At 42.8% G+C, this 18345-nt stretch overlaps 1 protein-coding gene across 2 annotated transcripts; it reads right to left on the reverse strand.

Moving 5' to 3' along the window:
• Positions 1-1447: 1447 nt before the first annotated feature.
• saal1 (serum amyloid A-like 1) lies at positions 1448-15419 on the reverse strand. 2 transcript variants are annotated; one of them, XM_056282072.1, is made up of 13 exons: positions 15376-15419; positions 14162-14355; positions 13718-13819; positions 9931-10014; positions 9714-9793; positions 9552-9611; positions 9354-9469; positions 8969-9131; positions 5224-5306; positions 4897-5082; positions 4399-4580; positions 4171-4263; positions 1448-1690 (listed from the first exon to the last, which is right to left on the reverse strand). In XM_056282072.1, exons 1-13 carry the CDS (start codon positions 15377-15379, stop codon positions 1613-1615), a joined length of 1425 nt encoding a protein of 474 aa, XP_056138047.1. In that variant the 5' UTR covers positions 15380-15419; the 3' UTR covers positions 1448-1612. The 2 variants fall into 2 exon arrangements, with proteins under 2 accessions (XP_056138047.1, XP_056138048.1); XM_056282073.1 differs by lacking the exon at positions 15376-15419 and adding an exon at positions 14976-15030.
• Between the last annotated feature and the right edge of the window lie 2926 nt (positions 15420-18345).

The raw sequence follows: 18345 nt of genomic DNA on the forward strand, positions 1-18345 counted from the left end.
GTGGCAAAACTTTTTAAGAGTTTACCTTGACATTGAATAGGAAGGAAACCAACCACTTTGTACATTTGGGCTACAAAGGCATTTCCTATCTGCATTTTGTGTACGTACACTGATGGACCAATACATGATGACCACCTGCCTAATAGGCTGTTGGTCCTCCTGTGGTATCTGGCACTAAAACATCAGCAGCAGATCCTTCAAGTCCTGTAAGTTGTAAGGTGGAGCCACCGTGGATCAGACAATCCAGCACATCCCACAGATGCTCAATTGATTGCTGTAAGAGCTTGGAGGCCAGGGCAACACCTTGAACACGTCATGTTCCTCAAACCATTCCTGGACAATGTGTGCAGGGTGCATTATCCTGCTGAAAGAGGCCACTGCCATCAGGGAATACCATTCCCATGAAGGGGTGGATCTGGTCTGCAATGATGTTTAGATGGCATGTATTAAATGATGTCCACATGAATGGCCAGACCCAGGGTTTCCCTGCAGAACATTGCCCAGAGCATCACACTCCCTCCACCGGCTTGTCATCTTCCCACAGTGCATCCTGGTGCCATCACTTCCCCAGGTAAACAGCGCACACATACACGGCCATCCACGTGATCTAAAAGAAAACGGGCCTAATCGGATCAAGTGATCTTCTTCCACTGCTCCAAGGTCCAGTTCTGATGCTCACATGACCATTGTAGGCATTTTTGATGGTGGACAGGGGCCTTCATGGGCACTCTGACCAGTCTGCGGCTACGCAGCCCCATATGCAGCAGAGTGCGATGCACTGTGTTGTGACACATTCCTCCCCTAACCATCATTAAAATTTTCTGTGACTTGTGCCACAGTAGACCACCTGTCGGGCTCGGACCGGATGGGATAGCCTTCATTGCCCTCACACATTGATGAGCCTTGGTCGCCCAACACCCTGTCACCAGTTTGTGGTTTGTCCCTCCTCGATCAGTCGGTAGGTACCCACCACTGCTGACCAGGAGCACCCACAAGCCTTGCTGTTTCAGAGATGCTCTGACCCAGTCGTCCGGCCATAACAATTCGGCCCTTGTCAAATTCGCTCAGGTCTTTACTCCTGCTCATTTCTCCTACATCCAACACGTTGACTACAAGAACTGATTGTTTGTTTACCATCTAATCTACCCAGATCTTGACATGTGTCCTTATTTGGAGATGATCAACGCTACTTGGTTCACCTGTGAGTGATCATAATATTTTGGCTCATCAGTGTATATAGTGTATAACTGCAGTTAATGTCATTTGCATTCACAGGGAAAAGCAACGTTCTTGACAAGCTTTTCATTCCAAAACAATTATCACGGAACGTTCTTGATGAATAACATTTCATAGAAGATTTAGTAACTTCAACAGGTGATGGCTGAAAATTTTCAATAAAACTTAAAAAACAAAAACCAATGCATAACATGCTTCATTAACCTCAAAAAGAAGTCCATTTATAGGGAAATTTTATTCAAAATGAAACATTCAACAATTTACAAAAACAAAGCAAATATAGAAACAGCATCCTCAGAACAATTCAAGTGGCTGGATGGGTCCCTCTGAATGAAGTGGGTATGGATGATTGCTGCACAAAGACCTGCTGGAGGCCTCAGACTGGAATCCCTTTTCTTACCACGTCTGCCAACTGGGGATCAGTCTCTGACAACAAGGACTCCAGGTGCTGCAGCTACACAGGAAAGGGAAGGGTAGGGTGGAAAACACAGTGTTTATTTTCCATAGGATTCAAGTGGGTGGTTGTTTAAAACCAACACAGATAAAAAATGTAAAAAAAAAAAAAAAAAACAACCACCCACACAGTAAAGCCTGCCAGTTGTTGTGGACCGCTGGTTTCAAGTGCAGATGCTATGGAAGTCACAGCACTAACATTGGTATGTTGAGTCTGATGAGAGGTGATGGCTATATTAAGTTTAAAGGTGATGGTTCCAGCAGGACACTAGTATGGGCCCTGGGTTAATATGGGTGCCGTGGGTTAATTCAATGATACGTTGGGGAAGGAACCCAGCCACTGAGGATGCACAAGTCAGTGCATTCTTAGTGCCGGTCCCAAGCCCGGATAAATGGGGAAGGTTGCGTCAGTAAGGGCATCAGGCGTAACATCTTTGCCAAATCAAATATGCGGATCATAAATAAGATTTCCATACCGGATCGGTCAAGGCCCAGGTTACCAACGGCGACCAACGGTACTGTTGGCCAGCAGGGTGTCGGTGGAAACTATGCTACCGTTGGGCGAAGGAGAAGGAGAGGGGAAAGGCATATCCAGAGGCAGCGAGAGAGGAGGAAGGGTAGGAGTGTGGAGGTGAGAGTCAGAACTTTGAATGTTGGCACTATGACTGGTAAAGGGAGACAGCTGGCTGATATGATGGAGAGAAGAAAGGTAGGTATACTGTGTGTGCAAGAGACCAGGTGGAAGGGGAGTAAGGCCAGGAGCATCAGAGGTGGGTTCAAACTCTTCTACCATGGTGCGAATGGGAGGAGAAATGGGGTAGGGGTAATTCTGAAGGATGAGTATGTCAAGAGTGTGCTGGAGGTGATAAGAGTGTCAGACAGAGTGATGAGTATGAAGCTGGAAATCGAAGATGTATTGATGAATGTTATCAGCGCATATGGCCTGCAAGTTGTGTGTGAGATGGAAGAGAAGGAAGAATTCTGGAGTGAGTTGAATGAAGTGGTGGAGAGGGTACCCAAGGGGGGGAGAGTGGTGATTAGAGCGGACCTTCATGGGCATGTTGATGAAGGGAACAGCGGTGATGAGGAGGTGATGGATAGGTATGGTGTCAAGGAGAGAAATGCAGAAGGACAGATGGTGGTGGATTTTGCATAAAGGATGGAAATGGCCGTGGTGAATACATATTTCAAGAAGAGGGAAGAACACTGGGTGACATTTAAGAGTGGAGGAAAGTGCACACAGGTGGACTACATCTTATGTAGGAGGAGCGATCTCAAAGGGATTTGAGACTGCAAGGTGGTGACAGGGGAGAGCGTAGCTAGGCAGCATCAGATAGTGGTCTGTAGGATGACTTTGGTGACCAAGAAGAGGAAGAAAGTGAAGGCAGAGCCAAGGATCAAATGGTGGAAGTTGAAGAAGGAAGACTGCTGTGTGGAGTTCAGGGAGGAGTTAAAACAGGCACTAGGTGGTCGTGAAGAGTTCCCAGATTTACAAGACAGTTGTGAGACCAGCTATGTTGTATGGTTTGGAGACAGTAGCACTGATGAAAAGACAGGAGGCGGAGCTGGAGGTGGCAGAGTTGAAGATGCTAAGATTTTCATTGGGAGTGACGAAGAAGGACAGGATTAGGAACAAGTATATTAGAGGGACTGCTCGGGTTGGACGGTTTGGAGACAAAGCAAGAGAGACAAGACTGCGATGGCCTGGACATGTGTGGAGGAGAAATGCTGGGAGAAGGACGGTGAATATGGAGCCGCCAGGGAAGAGGAAAAGAGGATGTTTATGGATGTGGTGAGGGAGGACATGCAGGTGGCTGGTTTGACAGAGGAAGATGCAGAGGACAGGAAGAAATGGAAACGGATGATCCGCTGTGGCGACCCCTAACAGAAGCAGCCGCAAGTAGTAGTAGTAGTAGTAGTAGTTGGGGAAGGAAGTAGCCCACTTGATTTTGCACTCACATACTCAACCCCTCTAAAAGCTGGTTTAGATAGTCTGGTAAATGATGCTAAAAAGGGTCACTAGATTCATAACAGGGTAGCCTGACATTCTCTGTTGTATCAACCGAGACGTTTAAGTATTTTTTTAGGATATGGGTTGGTAAATTACTCTAGCTTGTAGCATCGCTGTATGCCACGATGAATGTCACGTAAACAAACAAAAAAAAATAAATGGAATAGTGAAAAGGAGACTTTTATTATGATCTGCAAAAAAAAGAAAAGAAATTATGCAGGGTTTTAACACACGTATAAAGATAGGAGACTTGGAATGGTACAGGAATTGGAAATGACCTCTGGAGTGAACACTACTACTCATCTCAATGTGTTACATATGCATTACATTTTCATTTAACTCAGTAAGAAAGGTTTGGATTTTATTTTCTTTCCCCCAACTGACTGCAGTAAACAACTGCACATCTTGCAAAACAGAATGAATACCTCTGACGGTGCTTACACCCAATATCTGAGAGAAAGGCCACTTACTGCACACTTATACTGGGGAAGTAAACTGCTCACTGCTGAGAGACAAGTCTTCTCCGTCAGGAAGCCTTTCTTCACCATCTCTGCCACAGTATCCTACACAGATACAGTAAAACACAAATCTCCAAATTCAATGGCACTTTTTGCAGAAATAGGTAAGCATGCTCTACAATATGGCAGTCATAAACCAGTAGAGCCTGTCATGAAATGTAAGCTTTTCTGTGGTGTTACCTTGGTGATATGAACGAAGATGTCAGCTAGAAACTCAGATGTGGTCTCCACCAAGGCCACCAAATGTACATCTCCAGGCTCTTCTTTCCCAGCATCCTCTGAGTCATTACAGTCCTCAGTCTTGTCCTCTTGACATTTACAGTAGTGAAGCACCTGAAAAATACTTCCAACCAGTGGGAAGCCTAACACAAAACATATTTCAAACGCATACAAAAAACAAAACAAAAAACATCTCACTGTAACTGATGAAAACATATATGAACAAGAACAACACTGCAAGTCATTTAACATACATGGTACCATGAATGGACCAAGGGCATACAAATATGGAAGACCTAGGAATTTATGGCATTAAGCCATCCAGGCCAAACACACAGTGCAGTGTTTAAGTAGGCTTGGGAACATTCAGATGATCAGCACTGTAGGCCAGGTGATCACATCAAAACAAAAATGTTATCTTTAAGCAACTAACAACTCGAGAGCTATCTGAGGTCTTACATTTTTCAGTGAGGTTGTGCAGCTGATCCTGACATCTGTAGAGAGCTGAAAGAACAGCCAATGCCTGAAACAGAAGAACCTTCTGCTCCTGTAAGACAAGTGAAGGCTTGTCTGGCTGGCAAAGATCCTCACACACGACGTTGCAGAGGAAGTCCCAGACATCCCTGCCTGGTCCCTCTGGGACAGCTAAAGGAAACAAATGTAACACCTGTTGTGATCCAAACTTATTTGTGCTCAGTCTTATTTAGATATTATGCTAACCATGGTCAATCATTCATCAAGAGGTGACGCCAATAAACCAAAAGCATTAAGGTCAAGGGGTCTCACCTAATGTCTGAATTCCTTCAACTATGGTGGTCAGAAGTTGGAATATATGTAGATATACCTCTAAACCATCTGAACTCTCTGATCTGTAAAAAAATATATTTTTTACTGAATTTCAAAAGTCATGTTAGGCAAAAGATTTAGCATGACTTATAAATAGCATAACTTTGGTTTACATTTCATTGCCCCCAGTCTAACAAATTCAAGAAAACTGTAGTCATAGTTTCATGACTGTAATGTTTCAAGATTCAAGATTACTTTATTTGTTCCAAGGGAAATTTGTCTTGGACACAAAGGCTGCCACATAAAAATAAATCAACATTTAGGTCATAAAAAATGTCCTAGCTCTTACAAGGAAATCATATCTATGCTGGCTTAGCAGTCTGGTATCTATGTAAACAGGCTGTAAGTATCTCAGGGCATTTATCTTTAGCACTGCTTGACACAATACTACTTGAAGAATGTGTAGGACCTGTTGGAGAAAAATGCACAAAATACTACCAATTAACACGGGGTAATTACAATAAAGACATTTCAATATCATGAAAGAGGTGCAATTGTAGATGAATTCTCAATCAATTCTCAGTAATGTCAGGTCGCCAAAATAAGCAAAGAGCATTGTGGAGTTGACTTGTATTTGCACATGGGACTGTGCTCCTTTACCTCCTCCAGTAAATGTTCTATGTGGAGAAGCTACTGAAAAAGTACAACAAACAATAAATCTTGACAAAGTCCTTTCCAACAATGTCAGAGAACGTCATCATGTATTTTCAACCAAATAGAGAGCATAATTTTCTCACATTCACAGACCACAGACTACTTATAAAAAGATCTAAATGGCCATCAGCCACACTGATAAATCAGTCAACCTCCAATTTCAAGCACTTAATGCATTTTCAGACCTTGAAAATGGCCCATCAAAACCTAGGTCGTTTCAGTGCTTTCACATACCTGTTTAAAACATCGCTAGTTCTAATGTCTCTGGACACACTGTAATACAGGATAATTGTTTTTAACCTGTTCTGTCGGCAGGCTTGGCATACAATACAGAGAATTTGCATGCCATTGTGTCCTAGTTAATCTGCAAGTGGAGTTCAGGTTCTCCACCTGCAAAGGCAATCTTTATTAACTATTAAGAGCCACTTATAATAACTCCATCCTTTGGATGATCTGTGGGATGACAAGAGCACAGGGTTTTTATTATACATTTATAGATGCCACCGGTCCTCCACTTCTACATGTTTTTGTTTTTTTTACTACTTTATTAATCCATGTGGGGCAATTCTTTTTCTGCATTTAACCCATCCTAGCTGTGTAGCTAGGAGCGGTGGGCAGCCCCCATGCAGCGCCCAGGGACCAACTCCAGTTCGTCTTGCCATGCCTGGGTCAGGGGCACAGACAGGAGTATCAACCCTAACATGCATGTCTTTTTGATGGTGGGGGAAACCGGAGCACCCGGAGAAAACCCACCGCAGACACAGGGAGACCATGTAAACTCCACACAGAGGACGTCCTGGGAAGACCCCCAAGGTTGGATAACCCAAGGGTTTGAACCCAGGACACTTCTTGCTGTGAGGCGACAGCGCTAACCATCGTGCCATTTGATCAGCTAAACAACCAATCAGCATCACTTCTCCAAGAGGGGGACAATTACCGCAAGTAAAAAAAGAAATTCAGAAACTAAAAATGACATGTATCTGATAAGACATTGACACAGAAACAAACACGGACATTTGTTCGACCAAACATAATTAAATCGATCTTATCGATACCAGTTTAGGATAGCAGTTATAGCAATAAAGGAGAAGACAAAAAAAGGAAAAAAAGGGGGAGAAAGAACTAAGAAGGATGTAATGCAGAGAGTGCTCCAGGCAGTGTGAGGCAGATGTTAGCAGTGTGTATGTGCATGTGTTGTGTCCACCTATGGGTGCACAGGATTAATCCCAATAAATTCTGGTATCTGAGAGCCACGACTCATCGTAGTGACTCCGAGCAGCAGACAGGCTCTGAAGCCGCCCACGGGCCCTGCAGTTGTCCAGACACCCCACGACCAAAAGAACAGCCAGAGCACAAAGCACCGCGACTCCAGAGGAACGGCAAGTCCATGGGAGGGGGGGGAGCCCATAGAGCAACAACCTGCACACCCCCAAGGAGCACAAACTAGCCCCCAAAAGAAAAAGCCGGGCCCGCACCCCCGAGGTGCACCCCCACCACCAACCCCCAGATGCAGGCACAAGGCGCATCCGCAGGTGTGGGACCGGAGCCGCAGACGGCAAGCACAGACCGTCAACTCAGAGCCAGCCCCATGACCGTAGTTTTGTGACTGTCTGCAAGAAGAAATCCTAACAGGTATAGTATATATTTACTACATCTAGAAATGGGAGAGGCAGAGCAGGATGGTGTTGACATCCTATTTGGAATCTATTTGTTGGTTGCACAACAATCATTGCAACTCTAAATAATCCCTTCAAACAGGCCACTGTTTTATTATCAATGCATTTCTGCAATTACATACCAGACATTAGATAACTTCATGTTAACAGCAATGTGAAAACACTGTATTTTCAAAAAAAAAACAAGAAAAAAATGTACTACATGTATGTAGGGGCGGCAGACAATTTGTACCACTGTGAGTCTGCGACTTCCGTTTGAGTAAGCCTCAAAACAAGTTGTGCTACCTGTATCTTTCACTGCTGTTCAGTAAGTGTTACACACTTTTATAAATTGTATATGAGCAAAGGGTGGGCGAGTCTTGTGACACTGAATTTTTCATGGTCCTCTGCCAAATTTTGCCCAACGCAAGCTGGCCTAATCCATGTAGCGGTATCTTAAACATTAAGCCTGGTGCGTTGGTTCAAATCAGTGAATCGTCACATCTCTGTAAATAACACAACTTCAGATCTTCAGGCAGGGCTGTTCCAACATCAGAGTAAAAAACAAAAGACGGTAGAGCTTTTGCTTCAGGGCCCCTAACCTTTTAACCACCCTGTCCGAAGAGCCCAGACTAACAAAATCAGTTTTGTTTTTTAAAATCACTCCTTAATGGCGTCTGGGTAGCATAGTGGTCTATTCCGTTGCCTTCCAACATGGGAATCAGCGGTTCGAATCCCCGTGTAGCCACCGGCTTGGTCGGGCATCCCTACAGACACAATTGGCAGTGTCTGCGGGTGGGAAGCCTCCTCTGGTCGGTCGGGGCGCCTGTTCGGGGGGGCAAACTGGGGGGAATAGTGTGATCCTCCCACACGCTACGTCTCCCTGGGGAAACTCCTCACTGTCAGGTGAAAGGAAGAGGCTGGCAACTCCATATGTATCGGAGGAGGCGTGTGGTAGTCTGCAGCCCTCCCCGGATCGGCAGAGGGGGTGGAGCAGCGACCGGGACGGCTCGGAAGAGCGAGGTAATTGGCCATTGGTACAATTGGGGCGAAAAGGAGAGAAAAAAATCAAAGAAAAAAAAAATCACTCCTTAAAATGTACCTGTATGAGCAAACTTTTTTTTTTATATAAATATCACTTTTCACTCTTACCATTTCTCCTTTCTTCCTACTTTGCTCAATCTATTTTCAATTTTATATTTATTTTAGTTGATTTGTTTTATGCATCGCCCTTGTGTTTATTAATTATTTCATCCAATGTGATGTCTGTCTTTCGTTCATTGCTTGCTTATCTGTTGTAAAGCACTTTGTAAAACTGGATTAATGCAACATCAATAAAAAATAAATATAAATGGCCACAGCAAACATATTCTCACCTAAGCTGCTTGGCAGCTTCAAGCAGGGATGAGGCTAGATCTGGATATCTCTCACAAGCCTCCTCTTCCTCAGTCTGCTGAGCTGTGATCCAGCTCCTCATCAGTTCCTCATCCAGGTCAAACAGTTTGTCCATCAGCTCCCCGACCTTAACCAGTAGGTCTACTGCAGAGAACACACACACATTTGCTTTATTTACTGTTTATGAACCATTTAAAAACAAATAAAATAGTATATATTAAGCAGAAGGTTAGACCCGTTGCAGGGGCTACATGTCTCCATATGTAATAAAGATATGTCATTATGCACTTTATTAACAAATAGCTTCTTATATACACTACATCGGCCACCAGGCATGTACAGAATGAGGGGTAAAAAGGGAAATACTGTTGGTAGAGCTGCTCATAATGAAACAGAGGCTGGGGCAAACGGACTTCTGCTGTCGTATTCGTTGGAGCCACAGGGGACAGACATCTTTCTGAGATACACAGGTAAGCAGTAATCTGTGAACGCCATTAAAGGAAAACGATTATAGTCTTACACACACACACACACACACACACACACACATACACACACACACACCTGCTCGTCTCCAAAAGGGTAGGTGGATCAGTATCTCCAAAGAGAAGCAACAGCACCGCACTGTGGACAAAAACAGCATTGCATTATTGAGGTAGGAATCACTGTAGCATTAGCATACCAGGTCTATTTAGTGAAAAGCATTAAGTGGTTATGCATACCTACCCTAGGTCTTCATTTTGGCTGAGAGACACACAAGTGTCCGGGAAACAAGCAATGTTCCCGAGTATGCCCACACAGATTTCCTGGGAAAGAGAACAAGCAAAACGATGAAGCTATGAATTTCCATGGATACTGTCCAAGCCGAAACATGTAGCAAACAACAACAGGGTAATGGGTGATGTCACGAAAGACAAATTTGGATACAAAATTGCTTACGCACCGTGAGACGAGGACAGCGAGATTTGGCTATCACTCCAAGAAGAATATCTGCAGCCTTGAATTCCTGCAGGAAACCAGCCACATCCTGCATACAAATGAAGAAAATTCAGACAAGATGAAAAAGAGTATATATAAACTATCTTAAGCTCATTCTTATACCTTGAATTATGCTTAGTCTAAAATGTCAAAGTACTGAAAAATACTCACACTAACAAGCTCAAAACTGCACAAAAATACATTTTAATTTTTCTAAGTTATCTAAGAACCCAAAATGACCACGGACGGTATGACCAGCAGTAAAGAGGAATTACACAGAACGCAAACAAATACCTTTTCTAATGACCATCTTTTCAAGATATATTGTAAATATGAAAAACCTGTGGTAATTATTGCACATTATTATTATGTTGTGATATGGTGTATTGTGGGATGCAGTCAATAGTTTTCTGGTCAACAAACTTATGGCAAACTCTTGAGCCACAGGAGGTATTTGATGGAATTTGGGGGAAAAAAAGCAAAATATCTTCAAGATGTAGGCTGCAATGCTACAAATGCAAAGTAAAACTCAAAATAAATCAGTAATAACAGCAAACCCCTACCTATCGCAAATTGATGCTGAAGGCGCAAATATTGTGGATGAAAACTGCACATGCATGGCAAAGTAAATCAGATTATTTTCCATATGCTTAACCTACTGCAAAAGTGCTACAAACACATAGATACAGGGAAGTGACAAAAGACCTGGCATGAAGGTTTTAGGTGAAGAGTTTTAGGTAAATACCAGTCTTAAAGACTAAGAAATGAGAAAAGAATTACAGCTAACATTATTTCTTTCTCTTCATTCCTCTCTAAAAGGCTGTAGATTTTGCTTTATCTACATGCTTCCTGTAACTTTTATAACACAAAACTGAAGCTGTTATTGTGTTGAGGCAGCAGCCATATCATGGATGATGGTATGGCTAACAGATTAAAATAGTAGGATTCATCTTAAACCAGTCACTACAGAATAGATACATTACATTGAATGTTTTCTCAAACGTGCATAATTTTTTAAAATCTGAAATATAGGCTTGCTAACTTGACAGTAGTCAGTAGAAGTGAAGTAAATCTTTGGGGTTAAGGCTGTGATATGCTTCTGCATACATACTGGGTACACATGAACGCCTCTGCCAAGTGGCAAAGAGACGCAGGTTTTCTGGATGACTGGCACGCAAAGACTTTTATAAGTCCATTATAATTCTGTTTATCCTCTTTCAATGTTGTGTAAATTGTGTAAACACAACATCCACTGCACGTTGTCCGTGTTGGGAGAGAGATCCCTCCTCTGTTGCTCTCCCTGAGGTTTCTTCTTATCTTTTTCTCCCTGTTAAAGGTTTTTTTTTATGGAGTTGTTCCTTATGCGATGAGAGGGTCTAAGGACAGGATGTTGTGTTGCTGTAAAGCCCATTGAGACAAATTTGTCATTTGTGACATTGGGCTATACAAATAAAATTGACTTGACTTGACTTGCAGTAATGCAGACATGCATATCTCCAAAATCACCATGTCTTCTGGGCTAAACATATAAGCAGTGCTGAAGGGTTTCCAGTGACGTTACACCAGCGTAAAGCCTTCCCTGCTTTGCCAAGAAGTAGACGGCAAAAAGAGATGATACAACATACACATAGACAAAACACAGAACGAAACACAAAACAAAGACAACACAGAAGAAAAAGTTGACAGCCTACATACTGGGGATTTTGCGCTCTATTTTGTTGTTTTGCTCGCTTCCTTGTTTCAGTCTCCAAATTCCTTTGGCTGTTCCTGTGTAATTTCATTTTGTAAATGCAACACCACCCTCTGAGGCACACACTAGTGCTTCATACAAGTATGTAGGCAAACACGTATATGTGCGCACCAATGTCAGTGTAATGGGCATCAGCCTTCACGACCTAATGCTAAGTGACACGTTTTTTTTTTGTTTTTTGCTTTTTAATTCTTTTTGGAAATAAATATTGATTTCTACATTATAGCTTTTTAAATGGATTTTGACTATGACCAGTAAAACTGTTTGAAAAAAAATATCCATGATTTAACTTGAAAAAAACAAAAATACAAGTTCCACATACCATCATTTCAGCTAATATTTACAAAGTTTGAGTGTAAAGCAAACTTTTCCAGTATGAAAATTAATTTAAAATGTAAGTTTAGTCAGCAGTCAGCATATCCAGTCTATCACTAAGAGCTCCTTCAGTCAGTTTTTTTTTTTTGGGGGGGGGGCAATTTTTTTCCCTTCATTAGACAGCAACAGTGATATTATATGTTATATGGTTTGGAGACAGTGGCACTGACGAAAAGACAGGAGGCAGAGCTGGAGGTGGCAGAGTTGAAGATGCTAAGATTTTCATTGGGAGTGAGGAAGAAGGACAGGATTAGGAACGATTATATTACAGGGACCGCTTAGGTTGGATGGTTTGAAGACAAAGCAAGAAAGGCAAGATTGAGATGGCCTGCACATGTTTGGAGGAGAGAGGCTGGGTATATTGGGAGAAGGATGCTGAATATGGAGCTGCCAGGGAAGAGGAAAAGAGGAAGGCCAAAGAGGAGGTTTATGGATGTGGTGAGGGAGGACATGCAGGTGGCTGGTGTGACAGAGGAAGATGCAGAGGACAGGAAGATATGGAAACAGATGATCTGCTGTGGCGACCCCTAATGGGAGCAGCCGAAAGTAGTAGTAGTAGACAGCAACAGTGAAGAGGCAGACGGGAAATGCGAGAGGGAGAGAGGGAGAGAGAGAGAGAGAGAGAGAGAGAGAGAGAGAGAGAGAGAGAGAGAACACGGGGTAGAGAGTGAATTTTACACAACTATTTTACATAAAACAAAACTTTAACAATGACACAGCTATTTTACAATATTAACATAAGTAACTTTTACATTAACACATCCACAAAAAAACAACAACTAAAAGTTCATCTTCCATTATACAACTCTGTATCCATTCAAAGCTCTAGAAGATTTTTTTTTTTTCAAGCAAAAATAACAGGTATGACATGCAACAAGGGTCACTGACCGGAATCAGCGATGGTTGCAACCATGTGGCCATGTGGCGTGCGCTGTAACCATTCGGCTATGGGGGCGCCACCCTTAGTCAGTATGAGGATGAAAAAAAATGTCCAATCCCAATGTTTGGCTTTCACTGTGGTGGGGCAACTGGTTTGTTTTAGATTTGGATGATAGACCGCACCTTTATTAATGATACACTGGCTCTGCTCTCGCGCTCCTCACTTGAGATCTTATCTCTCGCTCCCCTCTCTCTCTCTCTCTCTCTCTCTCTCTCTCTCTCTCTCTCTCTCTCTCTCTCTCTCTCTCTCTCTCTCTCTCTCTCTCAACACGTCTGTTACCTCCTGCAGTCTCTCAACTACTGTTAATTCTGAGAAAACTGGAAAACACTGCTGTGCGTAATAGATTATGGTCACTGCTGTTATTGCAGCGCTGAACTGTGTTGAATAACTCGCTTTTGAAACTGCAATTTCCAGCAGATTAGACGCTGTATGGCATATTGCCGTGCTCCAGTCAATAGAACACATTGCGTGTCATTTCCTTCTTGACCACCAAGCTCAGAAAAAAAACAAACATTGACCAAGTTTTAATTTTTCTAATAACTGAACAGATTTTGGTCAATTAGTTTTTTTAAACACCAAAAATGAACCAAAATGTTGGTTAATCACTAAGTACTACCTGTCCCCCTAACTGGATGTAAGCAGACAAAAGGTATAGGAATGTGTGAGGTGATCGCAAAACACACATACCTTATCCGTTGCCATATCCCAGACTATGCACAGATCTTCCTCATCGTTATCTGTGAGCTCCATCTGAGCATCCGCGGCCCCTTTTTCTTGCTCTGTGGCCAGCTGAAGAACATAACAATTTTTTTAACAACAATGACACATCTGCTTTACAGAACAGTAAACTGTGGCGTGACATAGGAAAGGTGGATGGGAGGAGAAAATGCAGCGCAGTTCATGGGCTCAATGTATAACCACTGGCATTGCATATTTTAGAGCTTCATAATATAACAAAAAATGTATTTTGTGAGTGTTGTAATAATAATTAGCCAATGATAAATGTATTGATAACATTCTTTTAAAGATCATTTCTATTTCAGAACTTTTGGATACTGTTGGCAACAGTATGGCTTATTGGAATCAATAAAATCCAGAGGTCGCTATGATACCCTGCGCCGGTTATACAACCTGAATAAGTCGGGTCAAGGTGCTAAAAAGCCAATGCTTGCTGTACACAGTCTCTCCGATGGTGTCCACGGCTTCTTCCTGCCCCTCATCGGTGTCAGGCGGTGGTGACGGGTTCCGGTCCATTACCGGAGACTGCTCCCCTTGACACGAATCTCTCTCATCCTCCACTTCCTCGGCACCATCAACACTATGGTCTAAAAGATATATTAAAATTTTCTAATAAAACAGCAACAGAGATATAGACTGGCATTGTAAACGTGGTGTCATTATAAATCAGTTTTAAGTGAGATTATCCATTGCTGCAGTTATCGATGGTATATCGATCTCCAAGTTTACAAATGAGAACACTTAAGGCAAGGCAGAGATGCAGTATGACTGTTCATCGGCTTTTAGCGGTATCGTATTCAGGATGACATTTGGACATCGTCACATTGACGCACAATTTTGTCGTCTAAACCAGTGTTTCTCAACCCAGTCCTCAAGGAACCCCTATCCTGCAGATTTTCTTTGCAACCCTGAATAGGTACCTGTTTGTAGTAATTCAGCAGTGAATGTCAGAGTTTGCACACCTTGCATAATTAAGTGCTGTGAGATGATTGGTTGAGTAAGTACAAGCAGAGCTACCTATGCAGGGATACAATGAAAATCTGCAGGATAGGGGGTCCTTGAGGACTGGGTTGAGAAACACTGGTCTAAACGATTGACAATGAGAATGTTGGCTAAAAGGTTTTCACAAAACGACGTCTGACATGTTTGAAGGAGCATTGCAGGCAATGGAAAACTAGTTTTGGTGCAATACCATAAGTTCTGTTACCCAACAGTTCGGTGCGGTGAACTTTGGCTGGAGCCTAAAGGAAAGGAGCGCCGAGTTTATCGCAGTCTGGTGCCGTCACTGAAAGGACGAGGATGTCCGCCAGCGCCGGGTAACCACTGAGTCCGATGGGCTGAACTGAGTGAATTAACCCAACCTCGTTAGACTGCCGACTACACCAGTACACAAATGTATCTGTGGTTATGACGCAATCGTTAATCTCGCCGCAAACCCGATTTATAGTTTTCGAACAGCCGCCCGCGCAGTCGAATTTGGCGAGCGAGCGAAGGCTAGCGCGCCTAAGGTAAGCTGTATGTGAGACTGCAGTTAGCTTGTTTATCGTGAATTTGACACGAAGTTAGTAACTGACGGCTTTCGCGAAGCTTTCTGAAAACGAACTTACCCATGATGAACCCCCTCGATAAATATAACTCGTTAACTGTCAGTTTACACACACGTAAAAAAAAAAAAAAAAAAAAAAAAACCCGGTTTCTTCTTCGTTGGTTTTATTGGCGGGTTAACAACCGCCGGTAAAATGTATTGGCGCCACCTACTGAGCTGTAGTGTGAATTGTGAGCTGTAGTGTGTAGTGTGAATTTGACACGAAGTTAGTAACTGACGGGTTTCGCGAAGCTTTCTGAAAATGAACTTACCCAAGATGAGCCCCTCGATAAATATAACTAGTTAACTGTCAGTTTACACACACACACACACGCTTAACCCCCCCCCCCACCGGTTTCTTCTTCGTTGGTTTTATTGGCGGGTTAACAACCGCCGGTAAAATGTATTGGCGCCACCTACTGAGCTGTAGTGTGAATTGTGAGCTGTAGTGTGTAGCGTGAATTTGACACGAAGTTAGTAACTGACGGGTTTCGCGAAGCTTTCTGAAAATGAACTTACCCATGATGAGCCCCCTCGATAAATATAACTAGTTAACTGTCAGTTTACACACACACACTTAAAAAAAACGGTTAATTTTAATGGCGAGTTAACAACCACCGGTAAAATGTATTGGCGCCACCTACTGAGCTGTAGTGTGGCGAAAAGACAAAGGAAATAGACCTTGTCAACTAATCGTTATCAAGTAACCAAAATGTCCCTCAGAAAACAAATTTAAAAAGAATGTGCTATGATAGCATCATACACTTCCCCTTGTAACAGATTTTGGATAGTTGATTGCCGAATTCATTCTTTCCTCAAACTGTCATTTTTTTTTTGCCTGCAGTAAAACGTGTAGCACTGACTCCACTTGCTGGCATTTATCACATCTTCCTTTAATGTTTTCCTTTTCCTGCACGTTTTCCTATAATGTGTAGTTTTACATTCAAACCACAGTGACCAATTCACGATCTTGTATATATAACCTATTCCCTTCTGTCTCAACCCTATTACTCTCCCAGGCCCATCTTTCCCCTGAAAGTTAGCCTACTGTGGATGCTTTCCCTTTGCTTCTCATATTAGACCAAATATTAGGTGTTGGACTTAATTGCAGTCCTCCACGTAACATTTTGTTAGATAATTTGCCTCCTATCATAAATGAAAACATTAACAATAGTAAAGGGTTTTTCTCTACTATTGATCGTCTTATTAATCCACCTTCTCCAAACCCACCAGAGATGCTGTCCACTGAAAAATTTGAGCAATTCACTACATTCTTCAATAACAAAATTATTGCCATGACACAGAACATTAGTGCATCAAGATCCAGTAATGAACCTACCCTCCAGTTCTCCAGAAATATCACTGGCGCCATGTTTCACTTTGACCCTCTCATAAACCTTAAAAGTCTAGACAATATTGTTAGGCAGCTCAGGTCCTACACCTGCTCCTTGGATCCTCTCCCTACCACATTTTTTAAAAATGTTTTTAATTACTTAGCACATGAAGTTTTAGAAATTATTAACTACTCTCTTCAAGCAGGTATATTTCCTGCAGCACTTAAGACAGCTGTCATGAAACCACTTCTGAAGAAGAGCAATCTTAATGTGACAGCTATTGCCAACTACAGGCCCATCTCAAACTTACCATTCCTCAGCAAAATACTTGAAAAATAGTTTATTCTCAAGTTAATAACTATTTAATATATACATATTTCAAGAAGAGGGAGGAACACAGGGTGACGTACAAGAGTGGAGGGAAGTGCACACAGGTGGACTATATCTTATGTAGAAGGCACCATCTAAAAGGGATTGGAGACTGCAAGGTGGTGACAGGGGAGAGCGTAGCCAGGCAGCATCGGATGGTGGTCTGTAGGATGACTTTGGAGACCAAGAAGAGGAAGCGAGTGAAGACACAGCCGAAGATCAAATGGTGGAAGTTGAAGAAGGAAGACTGTTGTGTGGAGTTCAGGCAGGAGTTAAGACAGGCACTGGGTGGTAGTGAAGAGTTGCCAGATGGCTGGAAAACCACTGCAGAAATAGTGAGGGAGACAGCTAGGAAGGTACTTGGTGTGTCATCAGGACAGAGGAAGGAAGACAAGGAGACTTGGTGGTGGGATGAGGAAGTACAGCAAATTATACAGAGGAAAAGGTTGGCAAAGAAGAAGTGGGATAGTCAGAGAGATGAAGAAAGTAGACAGGAGTACAAGGAGATGCAGCGTAAAGCAAAGAGAGAGGTGGCAAAGGCAAAGGAAAGGGCGTATGGTGAGTTGTATGACAGATTAGACACTAAGGAAGGAGAAAAGGACTTGTACCGATTGGCTAGACAGAGGGACCAAGCTGCAAAGGATGTGCAGCAAGTTAGGGCGATCAAGGATAGAGATGGAAATGTGCTGACAAGCGAGGAGAGTGTGCTAAGAAGGTGGAAGGAATACTTTGAGGGGCTGATGAATGAAGAAAATGAGAGAGAGAGAAGGTTGGATGATGTAGGGATAGTGAATCAGGAAGTTCAGCGGATTAGCAAGGAGGAAGTGAGGGCAGCTATGAAGAGGATGAAGAATGGAAAGGCAGTTGGTCCTGATGACATACCTGTGGAGGCATGGAGATGTTTAGGAGAGATGGCAGTGGAGTTTTTAACTAGATTGTTTAACACAATCCTGGAAAGTGAGAGGATGCCTGAGGAGTGGAGAAGAAGCATACTGGTACCGATTTTCAAGAACAAGGGCGATGTGCAGAACTGTAACAACTACAGAGGTATAAAGTTGATCAGCCACAGCATGAAGATTTGGGAAAGAGTAATAGAAGCTAGGTTAAGAGGAGAGGTGACGATCAGCGAGCAGCAGTATGGTTTCATGCCACGAAAGAGCACCACAGATGCGATGTTTGCTTTGAGAATGTTGATTGAGAAGTATAGAGAAGGCCAGAAAGAGTTGCATTGTGTCTTTGTAGATTTAGAGAAAGCTTATGACAGAGTACCGAGAGAGGAGGTGTGGTAT

The sequence above is a fragment of the Lampris incognitus genome, chromosome 6 (assembly GCF_029633865.1).
Source record: "Lampris incognitus isolate fLamInc1 chromosome 6, fLamInc1.hap2, whole genome shotgun sequence".
NCBI lineage: Eukaryota > Metazoa > Chordata > Actinopteri > Lampriformes > Lampridae > Lampris > Lampris incognitus.

What these genes read in the sequence shown, in the direction of transcription:
- saal1 (XM_056282072.1), bottom strand. An exon ending in CCTTGACCCGACTTATTCAG is followed by an intron (nt 13,820 to 14,161) that starts GTTGTATAACCG and finishes TATGTTCTTCAG; the next exon opens with CTGGCCACAGAGCAAGAAAA. An exon ending in AGCCAAAATGAAGACCTAGG is followed by an intron (nt 9,612 to 9,713) that starts GTAGGTATGCAT and finishes TTTTGTCCACAG; the next exon opens with TGCGGTGCTGTTGCTTCTCT.